The sequence below is a fragment of the Trachurus trachurus genome (assembly GCF_905171665.1).
Source record: "Trachurus trachurus genome assembly, chromosome: 21".
NCBI lineage: Eukaryota > Metazoa > Chordata > Actinopteri > Carangiformes > Carangidae > Trachurus > Trachurus trachurus.
Window position 1 is genome coordinate 29,644,921 of NC_139899.1, and position 17,878 is coordinate 29,662,798.

Genomic DNA, 17,878 nt, shown 5'->3' on the forward strand with positions numbered 1-17,878 from the left:
AAGAAACTTCCAGAGAAGCCGGATGATCTTTCACTATCATGACAACACACAAAGATCTAACAATGAAACACAACTTTGTGCAAATGTCAGACATGTTTTCCAGATTAAAAACACACGCTCTGCCCTTGAGGGTTGTATCTATATGTGGTGCACACCAGTGAAGTGGTGGTGTTTTTTCAGTCATCAGTCACTTTAGGTGAAAGGAAAGCAGAACAAAAAAAGAGAAACACTAACTTCAAAATAAACTGCTTATATAAAGTATTAAGTAGATGTACACACACCCTACATACACACACACACACACTCTGCTGCAGCATGCAAACTATCTTTTCTATTCTGGTAAAGCATTTCGCATCATGAGTGCTGATTGAGGAAGCTGAGAGGAACACACACACACACACACACACAACACACTACCACAACAAGCATTGGTGTAACAGAGTCAAGAGAAACCTCCACTTCAACATAAGAGGGAACTGACAGCAGCGTTAACTTCATTCTCCATCTGAGGCGGCGGCGACGGCAACGCTGGACCATCAGTGGTACGTATTGTTCACAGACATTAACGGAAAATACTGTTGTTACATTTTCTCTTTTTTAAATTCTGTCTCATCCAATTTTGACTTTAAAAACTGAGTGGAATAATATCTGTGTTCATATATTTTTGTGCTGTTAAACTGTCAGAGACAATGATTTAATTAACTCATTACCTGCTTGGCTTTTTTTTTGTCACATTAAAAAAACATTAAGAATAGGGATTTGAAAAAACTCAAATTGAAGTTAAACTCAAGTTTGCTTGTGTTCTGGGACCTCATTTATAAACGTGGCGTACATAAAAAGAGGGCCTGAAAGTGGTGGTACATCACTTTCAACACAGAGGTTGTGTTTTGATGGAGAATGTGCGCATCTGTATGCATTGCAAACTCTGGAGCACTCATACAGATACTCTGGAGAAAAAGGGGAATTGGCGGCACACTATGTGGTGGTGAACTGAGGTCAGACTGTAGAAATGTAGTGTGAGAAGAATGATTATAATTATTGATGTCCTTCACACATTTAATTTCAACTCGCATCGTGTGTCAGATGCATGGTACCACCAGTGGCGGCTGGACGATAAGGGGAAACTAGGGCACCACCCTAACATTCCCCAGTACTTTGAGTAAGACTTTAAAGAATAAAATAATACTTTGAAAAGTATATTTTTAGATGAGCAAGATAAAAGTGAGTTAAATGTATCTTCTGCAATAAAAATGTAGATTAAACATGCTCTACGTTGATTAAAGTTACTGATTGGTCACATGTTTCCACCTTGGGGCACAGAAATCTTTGCCCATAGACCTTCAGTTTAACTTGTACATGTGCAGAAGCTCCTCTTCAATACAAAAAATAGGAGCTCCTTTGGGCACAGGAGCTGAATGCAGCTCATTGATGGTGCGTTTCAGGTGTTCTTGAAAGTTGGAATTTTTTAACATCTAACGTCTACAAGTATATAAACGCTATATTTTAATTTCATTTTATAAATCATCCTTTTTTTCCGAATTCCATGTTGGTTTTTTCAGCGGGAAAGTGCTCAACTTGGAGGCGACATTGTCCAAAGCTCCGAGTTCCAACTTTCATTGTAAATGGAACGCACCATTACATACCGTGATATATATCATACTGGTATTCCTTGAGAGACCTGGGCTGACATGTTTGATGGTTGATGCCTGCATTATTATCTCTTCACCTGAAGTTCTCATTGAAGTTTGGCTGCGGCCAACAAGTCAATATTGACTCCAAATGTGTGATTATAAGAACCCAAATGAGCTAAACTCCTCAAAAACAGTTCGGAAACGTTTTTTCAGTCAATCATTTCTCCCCTTTAATAATACCAGTTGGGGTTGTATTGTATAGCATTGGAAAGCCTGGTTAGTCACCTTTACAACAAGGTACAACTTGTAAGAACCGTGCATTCGTGGAATGAGCAACACAGCCAAACGTATGGGTAGTCATTATTGAAGGCAATCTCAATGCAGTGAGATATCGGAATGAGATTCTGGAGTCAGTGGCGTTCCTGTATCTCAAGGATCTTGAGACAGGATCATTACAGAGTACCTCCACAATCTGGGAGTGGAGAGGATGACGTGAGCCCAGACCTCAAGCCAGTTGAACACTTGTGACTTGGGATCATGAGTGACCAATACAACCACACTGGTTGACCTACAACAACTCCTGGTTGAGGAATGGGATGCCACCCAGCGAAATGTGACCAGCGTGAGGAGGAAGTGTATGGATCTTCCACTCACCCCTGAGGTCCCCGACTGTGTCAGATGAATAAAGTGTAAAAATATGTGTTGTTTATTACTTATTACTGTGGGTGAGTGCAATCATCCAATCCACCAAGCAGCTCAGAACAAGAGAGAACTCCAACAGGAGAATACTGCAGGGGATTTTGGCACTTTTTTGGGGGGCAATTCCCACACTGTGCTCCTCATTCCACGGATGCACGATCCTTACAAGTCGTACCTGGTTGTAAAGGCGACTAATCAGGCTTTCCAACGATATGAAATACAAAACCAATTGGTGTTATTAAAGGGGAGAAATGATTGGCCGAAATAACGTTTCCTAATTTCCTTGCTGACTATTCCACCAATGTTTTCTGTTATTTGAAGTGTTTTTATGTGAGAAGTTACAAATGTTTTAATGACCTCTGTGACCTCTGTGTTCTTCCAGATCAGATGGATTACTCTGCGCACTCTCCTCCTCCAGTTAACTCCTCTTCCTCCCTCCTCTGTCCCACTGCCGCCACGACCGTCTTCCTCCCGTTTGCGTACACCCTCCTCTTCCTCACCGCTCTCCCAGGCAACGTTCTGTCCTTGTGGGTGTTCGTGCGATGCATCTCCTCCACCTCCTCCATTCACGTCTACCTGTCCCACCTCAGCGTCTCCAACCTGCTGATGTCCCTCACCACGCCCTTCCTGGCCGCCTACTACGCCGGGGGCTCGGCGTGGCCCGTCAAAAGCGTCCTGTGTCAGCTGGTGGTGCACGGCATCACGCCGGTGCTGCACATCAACATCTACATCAGCCTGAAGATCCTCACCTGGGTGGCCCTCAGCCGCTTCGCCACCCTCATCCAGCGCACCCACGCCTCCAGGCCGAGCCTCTGCAAAACGCTGCTGCCCAGCGGCTTCTTCACCAGCCTGAAGAAGGCCTCTTTCGCCAAATGGGTGTGTGTCGTAATATGGTTGGTGACATTGACCGGCACTGTCCCTGTGACGGTGTATTACTCAGTGAACGAAGCTATGAGTGATACGGAAGCTGCAGACGTGGCTGATGAGAAGTGCTACAGCCCAGCGGTGGAGATCGGAGGAAGCCTGTCAGCAGAGCTGTGTTTTGTCGTCGTCACCATGTTCTTCGTCTTCTACATGCTGGTGCTGCTCTCCTACATGACGGTGCTGAAGCACATCAGACGCTCGCGCCAGAGCACCACCGTCACCACCTCCCAGAGCCTTCTGGGTCGGGTGCTCCGCAACATCGTGGTCATCCAGGTGGATATGAATCTATGACACTCTGATTATTTTAACTTTAACATCTGGCCACTGTTGAGTTCAGTGATGGTTCAACATAAACACTCACTCTCAAAGTGTTGGACCACAAGTGCGAATATAAATGTGTCACAACACAGTTGTGCATTATCAAGACCATCAGTATTATGTTGCAACAGAGTTGCTCAGGACAACAAACCACATCACCATATCTTCAGGATGTGAAGCAACAAGTTTGTTTGGTACAAGACCCAACAAACATCACATCATCTAGATAATAATAGGCAACATGAAAAGCATAAGTAACTGTTGACGCCCAATTGCAACATAATGTTTTCTAACATATCTTGCAGCCTGATCTCGTAATATTGTGTCTTTCTTTCTTGAAATATTACAATTTGACCCTAAAACTACGACTTTAGTCTTAAACCTCCAGGTCTTAGTTTGTGGCTCAGTCATACGTTATTACAACGTTTCTCCTCCTGCAGGTCGTTCTCTCCGTCTGTCTGCTGCCCTATCACATCTTCAAACCCATCTTCCTAACTCTGGCTCTTCGCCACCATCAGATGACGGATCCAGCTGCTGCCAACATCAGAGGAGACTGTCATCCTCTCTCCACCCTCGTCGAGGTGACTCTTCTTCTACCTGACGGACTCTGACTGACTCAGGTAAAGACTCATGATGATGATGATAATGACTTTCTGTCTGTCTCGTCTTCCTGCAGCTGAAGAACGGCCTGTTCCTCCTGGCGGCTCTGAGAGGCTCCACCGACCCTGTGATGTACTTCCTGTTGGACAAGGCCTTCCGTCGACAAACTCTAATCTTGTTCAAGTTCAGACAGAGCAGCTCAGGAGCGGGACAGACGGTGGACGGGACCACGGTCACAGCGACCATGGAGTCAAGTCGTGATAGTGTTTTGTAGCTTTTAGAAGAAAAAGAGGAAGAAGAAGAAGAAGAAGACGAAGAAGAAGTCCTCAAATACTTTGACACTTAGAAAGTGAGAACAAGGGTGAATTCCAATTCCTATCTCAACCCTCAAGATCAACTCTTAATTTTAGAAGCCTTCAAAACCGAGTGTTAAGGGCTATTTTGTGACTTAGAAATGGGACACTCCTTAAATGCAGATACGTCTTCAGACTAGGGCTTTAGCACGATAGTGGAGTACTCGAGTACTCGCTCGGCTTGGGCGGCATCCGAGTGTCATTTCACTACTCGGATACTTGGATTTATATCTCTATTAACAAAGAAAATACTGCATTCTGGGTAGCCCTTGCTTCCAAGGGTGGTGTCGGAGAATCTCAATATTGAGGGCTCTACAGCCCTTAAACTTTTTGAGACTGAGGGTTAAAGATTGAGGGTTATGATAGGAATCGGAATTCACCCCAATGCGGTCGTGTTGTTCGGCCCGGTCAGTTGACTGACCCAAGGACAGCAGAAACGAGACTTTTGCATATCCAGTTAAAGGTTCTTTGTAGAGGCTTTAAGTTTTCGCAAATAAGTGACATTTTAAAATCAAAGTCTTCTCTTTTTGTTGTCTTTAGCCACGTTTCCACTGAGGAAGCTCCTGGTAACGTCAAACGTAATCATTTTGTTTGAAGAGGTGTGTGTTGCGATCGCCATGCAATCGTTTATGTGGCAGTTTTTCTTTTACGACTTTTGTTGTGTTTGTTTTTTTCCCAGCAGTGAAGGCAGGTTTTTAATAATCCTGGGTTTTTAAAATGCCGCTTATTATGGGGCTTTCACTTGGCGTCACATCCCGCTCTGTGTTATACCCAATCAAAACAGAGTAAACCTCAAGCCCCAGTTTTTGGGGGCCGCTCAGAGTACCTTCCCTCGAGGCAGGGGATCGGGCCGTGGTTTGTTTGTGCAAACCCCCGACTATCTTGTGTTTTGGTTTTTTTGTGTTTATGTTATGTCCTTGTATATGTGTAGATGTTTCATTGTCATAAAACTTTGATAAGTCTTGTATTGGGTCTATGTATAGTTATATGGTTAACATGTATAAACACAGATATGTTACAAAAATGTATAAAATATGCTTTTACCAACAAAATCTGCAAAAAATAAAATAAGTTAACAGTACAAATCTGCTGTGATGTGTGCTGTGATTGATATCAAACCTACAAAGACCCTGTGTTTCTATTGTTCGGACTACTTTTCTTTATTATTAATTAAGTCCATGAGTATGTTAAGTTATTATAATTATTGCTTATTTAGTGAATCGACTGGGAACCCTCAACAACAGCAGCATGGCAGCTGACATGTTTGTTTTAATGCTAGTCTGTGTTGTTTATGTATTTTTTTGAACATCCATGTATGTTGCATATGTGATGTCATTAAGATACTGATGTAATGTTATGTACTCTACTATCTTTTCAGCACATGGTAACTGTATAACCTTACCTTTAGATGTGTATATGCTTTCAGGCTCGTGTGTCATCTATAGTTTTGTTTTATAATTAAATAAATGAATGAGTTTTCATTGACTACTATCAGGAGTTGTTTAATTGAGACGAAGGCAGCAATGTAGAAATATGGATTTATGTTTGGAAAGTTTCTGTCACATCAGCTGTGGTTTAAAACGTCACATCAGACAATTTCACTCGGGATTGAAAAACTGCTTTTTTCTGTCTGCTGATCTCTGACCAGCTGGTCCCTGCACGTTTCACTCTGTCAGCTTGAATATTTACATTAGCAGGTTGGCAGCATGTAAAGTATTAATATCCTGCTCCCTCGTTTATAGTCTGACCTCAGATCAGTTGTGACATCGGTGAAAGTCAAACTCCAGCAGCGGAGAACTTCAGCTTCAATAACAAGGTCGACGACCACAGGCAGCAACAGTGAAACATAAAGCTGCACAAGTTATATACAGAGCCATTATAGGATGGAACACATTACCTAATAACATCAAAAATATTAACTCAAAACACATTTTTAAAGAGGTAGTAAAAGACTATTTAAATAAATTGAACATTCAATGAGTAAGAAATACAGAACGTATAATAATTTATTATAGGAATTTATTTGTGGGTTGAACTGCTGTGGTAATGTAATGTGATGTATGATGTATTCTTTGTACCTAATAATATATTTTAGACCAGAATAATTTTAATGTGATAAAAAGGCAGGAAACAAAGAGTTTGTGGAGTTTTTCCCTCGTGTGCAACAGCAGCTGATTAATATTTGATGTGTCTGTGTGTCACAAACCTTGTTCGGTAATTGTGTGTAAATAATTGATGAGATGACGACGGCTGCTGCTGCTGTTTGTGCAGCAGGTGTGTGTGTGTGTGTCTGTGTCTGTGTGTCTGTGTGTGTGTGTGTGTGTGAGAGAGAGTTTCCTGCTTGCAGGAACAGGCAACAACTTTGTGTGAAGTGTGTATCTGCAGATGCGAGTCCCCTGAGGCCCCGTGCAACCGACTTGACACTCACACATCCTCCACAGCAACACTCACAAACTCACACACACACACAGTATATACAGTAATCAGTCACACATGTGTAACAGGCTGATGAGGCACCGAAAAGAGAAACTCAACAACATGAAAATAGAAATAACTGCTGAACTAAACCAGGCAACACACAAAACACAACATCACACTGCAAAAACTCAAAATCTTTCCAAGAATATTTGTCTTATTTCTTGTCAAAATGTCTCATTTCTAGTCAAAACTAATCTCTTCCCACTTAAAATAAGACTCATCACCTAAAAATTAACTTGTTTTTAGATCATTTTCACTTGTTTCAAACTAATTTTCACTTGAAATAAGTAGAAAAATCTGCCAGTGAAAGCAAGATTTTTGTGCTTGTAATAAGAAAGAACAACTTGCTCCACTATCAGATTTTTCTACTTATTTCAAATGAAAATAGACTTGAAATAAGTAAAAAGTGTCTAAAAACAAGCTACTTTTGTATGTATAACTATGTATGTATATGTATAAATATACATATTTTAGGTATAATGAGATTTGTTTTGACTAGAAATAAGACAAATATTCTTGGTAAGATTTTGAGTTTTTGCAGTGTATGGAGGTGTTTGAAAGAGAGAGAGTGTGTGTATGTGTATGTGTATGTGTATGTGTGTGTGTGTGTGTGTGTGTGTGTGTGTGTGTGTGTGTGTGTGTGTGTGTGTGTGTGTGTGTGTGTGTGTGTGTGACTATGAAAGCTCAATGTCAGAATTTCATGGTCGACACCTCAAGGCCCATTGGACGCCATTAAAGAATCCATTAGCTGCTCCGAGCTGCCACCCATCATCATCATACACAACCCTATAACAGCCCTGCTAATGGTCCTGAGGGTGTGTGTGTGTGTGTGTGTGTGTGTGTGTGTGTGTGTGTGTGTGTGTGTGTGTGTGTGTGTAGTAACCGAGGCCATTTCCTGTGTAAAAACAGCTGACATCCGACTATTGAATGGGGAAATGAGTCTTTGCCTCCATCAGTCACACCTGTCTGTCTCAGGTGGAGTCAGGACGGAGGAGACGATTATATAACGATTATGTACTTACTATATAACTTATTGATTATTATTTATCAGTATCAGTGTAATAGGTAATAATATATCCACACTAAAGTGTTTTAGTTTCTAGTTTATGACAGTTTGACTGAGGAGATGTCTGAATGTCTTTGTGCGTCCTGCTTTGTATTACTTCCACTCACTATATTTCTTATAATATAATTAATCTGTTAGTTAGTTAGTTTAGTTTGTTTAACTTTATTGTCCAATTGTGGAAATTTGTCTTTGGTTTCCTGACATAAAATTACAGTACACAGACAATCCATACAAGTGGACAATAAATAACTACAAACAAATAATGTAAATGTTTTATATGCACTCAGGTCTAATTCTTTGATTTTTTTGGGGTTATTTCTAAGGTTTGTTTCTGTTTTTACTTTTATTAGGTGAGATTTTTCTAATAATCCCTCTCGGGTCTTCTGCAAATTCTGTCTTTTTTTGTTCTTGTTTGTTGCCTCTTTTTTTTAATTGTGTAAAATAAAAAGTTAGTGATGTTGTTTGTTCGGAAAACGACGATGCGTACACCTGAGCTCGCTCCTGATTGGCTGTTTTAATTTAAACTCTGCATTTCTGACACGGCAACAGTTTCTTTCTGTTCTTTGTTTCTTGTGTTTCATTCATCTCATCGACAGCAGAGAGGAAAATAGTTTTGTATAGAAAATGAAAATGTGTTAACGAAGACAACGCCTAAGACGACGGATGTAAAATGTGTCATTGAATAAACTTTATTCAAGAGACGGCGGCCTCAGTGTCACATTAAATATATTTCTGCAGCAGGAGACGAGTCGATGTTAAAACTGCTGATGCTTTTTTCTCTCTCATGTTTCTTGGTGTGAAAAAAAAAACCCAAAAAAACTTGGCGCCGACTTTCAGAGAACGAGGACAAACACAATTTGACTGAGCGTCTAAAAAAAGAGCTGCACGCTCCCCTGGGCACATACACTCACACATACAGACACACACACACAAACACACTGTACCAACACACACTCACACTGTGGTACAGTAAAGAGAAGGAGGGACAGTGAGGTTGGGTCGCCTCTGCTCTCTAACGGCTTCACACCATCGCAGCAGCAGCAGCAGCAGTGACCAACCGACAGAGAGGAGAAGTGGTGAAGCTGTGAAATGCTGCTGCACAGACACACAAACTCTGAAATACAAAGATGCCAAACTGCTGCTGCTGCTTCTGGCCTCAGACTCTGAGATTCTGCGATTTTTAAAAATGTTTTATTTTCATTTATTTTGCACGGACATATCATTTAAAACAGCATGAACAATCATCATGGCTACGATGTGCAAAGGGGAGAGGTATGAAACCCAAAATGAAAACCTCACCCAGGGGCGTTTCTAGACACTCTGAGGCCCCGGGCAAGACGTAACTCGGAGGGCCCCCAGCCCCCACCCGGGACCACAAACATTAGCTGTTAATGAATCCAACAATCCCAAACTATTAATGATTCAACTTTGCATACTATGCCAACCCAGTCTCATGGTTATCTATAAAACGTACCTTGGCTACGTTGGTCCAAAGTGCAAAAACATAGAGGGTTTACAATAACGGCTCTTAAATTGTATGACTGTTACATTTTTTCGGACTATTTTTTTCCTATTGTTTTGCGTCCAAGTCATGTGACTCTCAAGTTTCCAGCTGTGAGAACAAAAAACATAGCAAATATTTCTACAATTTTTAGTAGAAAAATCAATATTTTGAGGTAGTTTCTGCATAAAAATGCCATTTGATTACATTTCTAGCAAGAAATATATATTTTATTTTCATAATATTCGCTCAGTGAATGTATATAATCATTCGCTTGCTTGTTGTTTTTTCAGATCTAGCCAGAATAATTCAAAACGGCAATGTTTTCTGTAAGGAAAAATACATACGTGAATGAATAATACAAAACAATAATAATGAATGAGATAATGAGAATAAGAAGAAGGAGAAAAAAAAAGAAAAACATGACAATAAGTGTCTTATTATGTTTGATGGTACATGGTTTGACTGATGAGGTACATTTTGAGAGCCTTTTTAAAGAAGCAGTTGTAAAGAAGGCAGTGCGGAGATTGGAAGAGTTTCCTGTCTGGTAGCTATCTATGGACTTGGTTGATTTGTGTTCGCATCAAAAGTTTCTCTGTGTTTACGGATTCCTGAGGTCGCTCCACACACACACACACACACACAACGTCAGGATCAAACACACACGGCATCGCTACGACTTCAAAAACGCTGAAGCACAAACACTCTGAGTATGTGTGTGTGTGTTCACCTTCACACCGTCCTCTCAGAAACACGTGAGATCAAACCAGAAACACGTATATGAAACCTAGAGTCGTCTCAGGCTGCGGAGAATCTGCACACACACACACACACACACACACACCTGCACTGGCGTCACAGGTGTGTGTCTGTGGTGGAGATACGGTGATTTATGAACAACAGCTTTAAATTAATTCAGTGACTTTCATGCATGAGAAGACGAAGAAGAAGACGAGGAGGAAGAGGAGGAAGAAGAAGTGGCAGCGGCTGATCCATATTCAACAAGGACGACTCCGCTGTCAGCGTGTGTGTGTGTGTGTGTGTGTGTGTGTGTGTGTGTGTGTGTCCCTGTAAAGGGCGTAAATCTCGGACAGTACATCTGATAAGCTGCAGCTACAGTCACTGTTCAGTGGTGATAATGGAAGTGAACGCCACCGTGGAGTCGGACCAATGTCAACGCTACACACACACACACACACACACACACACACACACACACACACACACACACACACACACACACACACACACACACACACACACACACACACACACACACACACACACACACACACACACACACACACACACACACACACACACACACACACACACTTTCACTCTGACATACTGTAAATTATCCAATACAGTGGTTCTCAAAGTGTGGTCCATGGACCCACCAGGGGTCCTTGAGAGGGTTCTAGGGGGTCCCCAACTTTTTCTTTATTTTACCACTTTTTTCTAAAATTTTTAAAGGTTTTTTTTTTCTTGTAAAGATTTTTTTTTTTTTTACCACTTTTTGTATTATTATTTAGAAATTTTACCACTTTTTTCTAGAATCTTTTCCCAATTTAAAAAAAAAATATTTACCACTTTTTTTGAAATGTTACCACTTTTTTTCTAGAATTTTGTAATGTTTTTTTAAAGATATTTTTACCACTTTTTTTATTATTATTATTTAGAAATTATACCACTTTATTCTAGAATTTTTTCAACTTTTTCAATTTTATTTATTTATTTGATATTTTTACCACTTTTTTTTTTTTTTAATTTTACCACCATCCAGCTTGGATGATGATCAGATATCAGCACAAGGGCCCAATCGATAATCAATCAATAATCAGAGAGAAATTGAAATTAAATGAAATTACAAATCTTAAATAACTGTGTTTTATTTTGTGTTACTGTGTTTAAAACAGCATGATGAAGGTCATGTGACCCATCAGCAGCTGTGATGTCACAGAACTTCCTCAGTGGGGTTAACCACCAAAACCACCGGCAGCGAGCGCTAATGATGATGAGTTAGTATCGTGTGTGTGTGTGTGTGTGTGTGTGTGTGTGTGTGTGTGTGTGTGTGTGTGTGTGTGTGTCAGCTGATTTAACAACCAGACTCCCAGATCTGACTAACGAACGTTGTGATGTCACAGTGAAGTCGACCTCTGACCTTTTTCGTTCTGGTCTCATGAATTTGCATCTGGACTCAGAAACGTGTTCATCGGGCCTCGGTGACCTTCGACCTTCGACCTTGTTCAGAGCCGGTTAACGTCCCCGTGACGTCTGAAGATGCTGCTACGAGTGTTGCTATGGAAACCCGGACTCCGTGTGTCGACAGATGTTTGGACACGGAAGCTGCTTCCATCAAGTCTGATCAATTAACGAGCCGCTAATTAGCAACTACTCTGACTGACCCGGCCCCGCCAAAATAAAAGCACAACAAAGTTTCAAAGTTATTAAGCCAATTAATTTTTTAGAAGCTGGGAAAAAATAATGATTAATTATCTAAATATTGATTGATCGGACGTTTTATTCTGATGATTAAAAAACCAAACCAAAAAGAAAAGTGAAGCTCTGATGTTTCTAATGTTTGTGTGTGTGTGTGTGAAATGTTGCAGGAGGAAGTGTGTTCTCTCATTTCTGGTCATGCTCACGTGCAATACACACACACACACACACACACACACACACACACACACACACACACACACACACACACACACACACACACACAGACACACACACACACACACACACACACACACACACACACACACACACACACACACACACACACAGATGCATGTACACACCTACAGCTGTATCATCATGAACTCACACAAAGACAATGAGCTGAGCCGGTGATTCAGTCGACTGAAGAACTGTGATGACTAATACCTGAGGGGTGTGTGTGTGTGTGTGTGTGTGTGTGTGTGTGTGTGTGTGTAATCCACAGGCTGGGGGCTGACTCTGGTAATATAATACACATTATGAGTCTCTGGAAAAAGGCAATAAAACCCAGATAAAAGGAAAGCAGCCGCTCTGTGAGTATCACACACACTGAGCCATTAGAGTCACACTGGCTGTGTGTGTGTGTGTCTGTGTGTGTGTGTGGGTGTGGGTGTGTGTGTGTGTTGTCATCATCATCATCATAATGAGAGCTGGTTAAAAGCGCAGACACCAGTAACACAGCTATAACACTGACACACACACACACACACACATCAGAAATCAAAGAGCAGCTCCACCTGCAGGAGGAGGACGACACTGCAGCAGCTGGACACACTGAGGTGATGCTGGCGTTTGAACACACACACACAATGACACGTTTCTGAGATTTTAACAACCAAGAAACCAAAGTCCAAAATAAAGATGATAATGTTTCACCGTTCCCTGACGACGAGGTTTGAAGATTCTCTGTTATAATTATAAATAACATTTAATTGAATAAACTCCAGGACTCATTCAGGGCTCAAACTAATGATGATTATGGTCAATATCAGTTGTTTCCTCAATGAATCGATGAATGAGTCGATAAAAAGTCACATGATCGACTATATCGATCATTTCTCCATCAACTGTCTGATGCAGCTGTAGATTAATATTCATCTGTAAAAACAAATTATTCTTGTTATCTATTTAAATGGACATGGAGTCTAATAATAAGTCTATCCATCCATCCATCCATCCATCCATCCATCCATCCATCCATCCATCCATCAAATCCATCAGTTAATTTAATCTGCCAAATATTTTCTCAATGAATCGATTCATGATTTAATTTAATAGTAAAATGAAAAAGAAAATCTTCATAGTCCAAGTCTGAGCATCTTCAAATATCTTATTAAATCTGATCAACAAAGATAGAAATCAATAATCTAATTATGTGAAATCAGATCAAACAGAGAAAACAAATCACAAACCTTCCCTTTAAATCACATTTTTATGATAAATTAAGAAAACAGTCGTCGACTGCATCGTTGTTGTTCGACTCACTGATCAACTCGTCTCTTCAGCTCAGAACAGTTTCAGGTTTTTAATTTCTCTTCAGCCTGAACCTGAACTGAACTGAACAACCGTCCTTTCACTTCCTCCTTCTACGTCTGCAGTCTATTTCTATCGTTCAACAACTCGCTGCGTCAACTCAGGTGTTCGGCTAAAATTATTCTGTTCTGAATTCTGTGAAATCTATTAAAGGGGTTGTAGCAGCTGTTCATACTGTGTGTTTATATATATATATATGTGGTGCAGCGTCAGGTGAGTCAGGTGAGAGACGAACCTTGACGTCGCGGTGGATGACGTTGTTGTCGTGGCAGTACCGCAGCGCCTCCAGGATCTGTCTCATGTAGTGACTGAGGAGGAAAAACAAAATAAAAATGAATAAATCAGAAAATAAAGAACAGGAGGAGGAGAAAACAAAAAAATAAACCACTCAGGTGAACAGTGCTCACCTGGCCACAGCTTCACTGTAGACGAAGCCGGCGTCCGCTCTCTTCACGATCTCAAAACACAGGTCTGCTCCGTCCATACTGAGAGACAGAGAGAGAGAGAGAGAGTCACTGCAGCTCTGTGATTGGATGGTGGAGGAGATGATGTAACCAGGTGTATCCAGGTGAATGTTATTTTTTGTATGATCTACAAATAGCCCCTAAGTACTTTAATTGCAGTAGAAGACTCTCTGCACTCCTCCCGTTAGCAACGCCAGCCCATAGCCCTGCCCAGAGATTTACAACATACAGTGTTGTGAACGGACCCAAAGAAACGGCCTATTTTCACGGCCTAAAAGAGGTTTTACGTGAAAAGAAACACACAGTTCCATTGTTCACTATAATATAATTTTTTCCAGCCCTTCAAGGTGCAGGAAAAACGCTGTTTTTATTTGGACCTAACCAACTACAGAACGGCGGGCGCTAACCCTGGGCAGAGGGATACGTGAGTTGGTTAGGTCCAAATAAAAACTGTGTTTTTCCTGCACTTTGAAGGGCTGGAAAAAATTATATTATAGTGAACAATGGAACTGTGTATTTTTTTTCAGGTAAAACCTCTTTTAGGCCGTGAAAATAGGCCGTTTCTTTGGGTCTGTTCACAACACTGTATGTTGTAAATCTCTGGGCAGGGCTATTATGGGCTGGCGTTGCTAGAGAGAGTCTTCTACTGCAATTAAAGTACTTAGGGGCTATTTGTAGATCATACAACCCCACTTTTAAAAAAAATGCTACTATCCCTTTAAGGAGGGAACTGAGGGTTTCTGAGGAGATGATGTACCCAGGTGACTCTCTATTTTTTTTTTCACACTGAACACTGATATTTATCAAACTTCTGTCACTATTTCAACAATTACATCGTTTACTTAAAGCTTCCTCTGTGTGATGTAATAATCTGAGTTTTTTTTTTTTTTAATAATAATAATCTGAGTTCAGCAGGGAGCAGGTGGATGTGATGATGCGTCCACATTATTATCAAACACACGACACGAGCCCCTCCCCCCACAGGTGAGAAGGTGCAGCGCTGCGTTCAGGTGAAAACGACCTTCAAGAATTAGAGAATCATAAAACATTTAATCATCAAACATGACCAAAAGCTGGACGAACATCAGCAGCAGCAGATGAAGAAGAAGATGGAAGAATTGAAAAATGTAGAAATTATTCATAAGCAGGTAAATTATTGAAGAAAACTGAATGAAGCTGCAGATTTAAACTCTGGACAAAGACGGTGAGTCAAAGAGGAAGGAGGAGGAAGAGGAGGAGGAGGAGAGAAGCAGCAGAAACATCCCGAGCAGCGAGCTGAACTCCTCTGCCTCAGTTGTTTTAGAGGGAAATTCAGAGACTGCTTGATGAAAAACTGTCCCTGAAGGCAACGTGCATCAGTGGTTTTGCATGAATTTCCCTCTAAAACAACTCTGTGTGGTAACGTTGTGTTATTATCTCATAGCGTGGTGAATGTGCAGGTCACAACTTGTCCACCAGAGCGTTGTGGAGTTGTTGGATTGTGTATTTGATGAGTTTGATGAGGGAAACCAAGAAATCCCATGAGCCTCCGTAGCGTAGCTCTGAGCAGCTCACGGCTCTGCTCCGCTGCTCTAAAAACAGCTTGCACCGACAATTAAAGGTAACGAACCTACTGCTATGACTACAGGGATTATTATGGCAATGGGCCAATTTGCCAAAATGTTGAACTATCCCTTTAAATAATATGACTGTAGCTGAACCATTTCATATCATTGGCGCAGCTTGTAATGACAGGGATGCAAACGGGTCAGGACCAAAAAAGAGAGGAATTGTCTGGCGGGCGGGCGGGGGGGGGGGGGCCTCACCATTAACAATATCACAGAAAAGTCAATTTCCAGTAGTTCAACCCCAACCAAGTATTGAGTGCATATAGATGGACAGTTTTCAGAAGGCCAACATTTCTAGATTAAAAATGCTTTAAAAAAATAAAAACCATTGCAATATTTCAATTTTGGAGATACTGATTTTTAGGTCTTCACTGAATGTTAGTCATAATTATTACTATTAAAATAAACAGAAGAAATAAAGACATGGGATTTAACATCCCATTCAGTGTGTAATGGACATATAGGCCTATATAATGTGTTAGTTTCACTTTAATTGAACACATTCTACATCGCGGAGGCGACGTCTCTCCTTCACCTCTGAAACGGGGCAGAGCTCCGTGGGAGACACCTGCCTGACACAGCAACGGACATGCACGGGGGGGGGGGGGGGGGGGGGGAAACGGCGGCGCCGTCGCACCGAATGCACGCGGATACGCGCCGCTTTGGGTAACGAGCGCGCACGTCGCGTCTACATTGGAGGTGAATAGGTCGGCTGTTACCAGTGTAATCAGAGACAACCATGAATGAGTTGTCGCACACACTGAGGTGAGCAGCAGAGCGGCCGCACCGTGACCGCAGTCCGCTCCAGCTGCCTGGTGTCCCCATTACGCACCACGCGTCTTTTCAGTCACTTGTCCAAGTTCTCCTTCACTGTTTTTTTTTCGAGACAACACTCATTCTCTCTCTCTCTCTCTCTCTCTTTTACCGGCGGTGTCAGCTGATGTGCACATCTGCAGCAACCCAAACAAATGCACATGTTACTGTTGACTGGCTCTATTCCAGCCACATGATTGGTTCGGCGCGGTGGAAATCTCATTATCATTGGTTATTTGTATTGTCTGCCAAAACATGAATGAATGAAACCTATCGACCACGTGACGTCTCATATTTCTATCGAGGAAAAGTTATTTCACAATTTATAGACATAACACCGACAAGCACTGAGAGCCGCGTGTTGCAGTGACGTTATATAGGCTATAAAAAAAATAATCCGCAAATAATAAGACGACGAAAAGGTGCAACTTGCCACTTAACTTCTTGTCGATGTATTATTTGCGGGGGCTTTCGGGGGATCTGCTGACGGTGGAGGATCTGGGACTGATTCACTGTGGACCACCACCAGTCTGATCAGGTCCATCACAGCACAGCAGCTGCAGCTCTGCCCCGCTGTCACATGACGCATATCAGCGCAATCTGTTTACATTAAACCGACATCAGGAGAATAATGAGAATTAGCCTATGATTTAAAAAATATATATTTGTTTCGAATTTTGGCCCCTGGATCATGATTTTTTTGGGCGCATTCTTGGTAAAAAAAAAAATCCTCTAAAAAAAAAAGACAGTTGGGATGCATAATGTGTCTCATAACAGTATACTGTGCGTCACGTTATCGTCCCCCCCCTCTGTACTGAGCTGGCCGGTACTGGGTATAGCGTCCTGCTGATCACCGCGCTGAGGCACCGGCCGGTCTGAGCTGCGTTCATGTGCCGACTTTAAAACTCTCCAGTCAGTGACCTGGTGGCGGCTGTTTTGGTCGTCAGCATTTTATCCACGCAGCGACCGTCCAGTGGTGTTTTATTCTAGGGGTCGGTGGTGGCTGTGAGACAGCAGCGGCTCCACGGTGAGAGGGGGGGGGGGCAGCTTCTGCTCACCTGACTCTGTGCAGCTTCTTCATTAAATCCAAACAAACAGTCCGACACAGCGACGCACTGCTCCTCTTTGACTAAAGTCTCTGTAGCTCATCAGCCCGGAACTCGCCGTCATGGATCAGAAGCGACGGCGGCGTTTGGCCTCAGTGTCTCGGACTTCCAGAGCAGCTACAGCGCAGCGTTGTGACCTCAACCATGGTTGGTGAGAGCAGAAATGTTGTTGTAGGCCTGTGCATATTCTCATTTGTCCAGGTCATAGTATTTCAAAGGAGGTTAAATCGAAAGCAACTGGACTTATACTGAGTCTCCACACCAGATAGTTGGTCCAGTC

The 17,878-nt window shown here is 41.8% G+C and overlaps 2 protein-coding genes across 3 annotated transcripts in view; one reads left to right on the forward strand and one right to left on the reverse strand.

Annotated features, from left to right (window-relative positions):
• Positions 1 to 17,878, reverse strand: part of caska (calcium/calmodulin-dependent serine protein kinase a) — a 176,918-nt gene that overhangs the window by 74,544 nt on the left and 84,496 nt on the right. For both annotated transcript variants that reach the window (XM_083997044.1, XM_083997043.1), the window contains exons 4-5: positions 14,016 to 14,093; positions 13,844 to 13,916 (exon numbers count right to left, since the gene is read on the reverse strand). In XM_083997044.1, coding sequence (XP_083853170.1) covers positions 13,844 to 13,916; positions 14,016 to 14,093 — 151 coding nt within the window. The remainder of the gene's footprint in view (positions 1 to 13,843; positions 13,917 to 14,015; positions 14,094 to 17,878) is intronic.
• Positions 494 to 4,446, forward strand: LOC311004699 (putative G-protein coupled receptor 82; the record flags this gene model as incomplete). The annotated part of the gene is made up of 4 exons (XM_083996871.1): positions 494 to 542; positions 2,713 to 3,527; positions 4,013 to 4,153; positions 4,249 to 4,446. The coding sequence occupies exons 2-4, from the start codon at positions 2,718 to 2,720 to the stop codon at positions 4,444 to 4,446; spliced, it is 1,149 nt and encodes a 382-aa protein (XP_083852997.1). The 5' UTR covers positions 494 to 542; positions 2,713 to 2,717.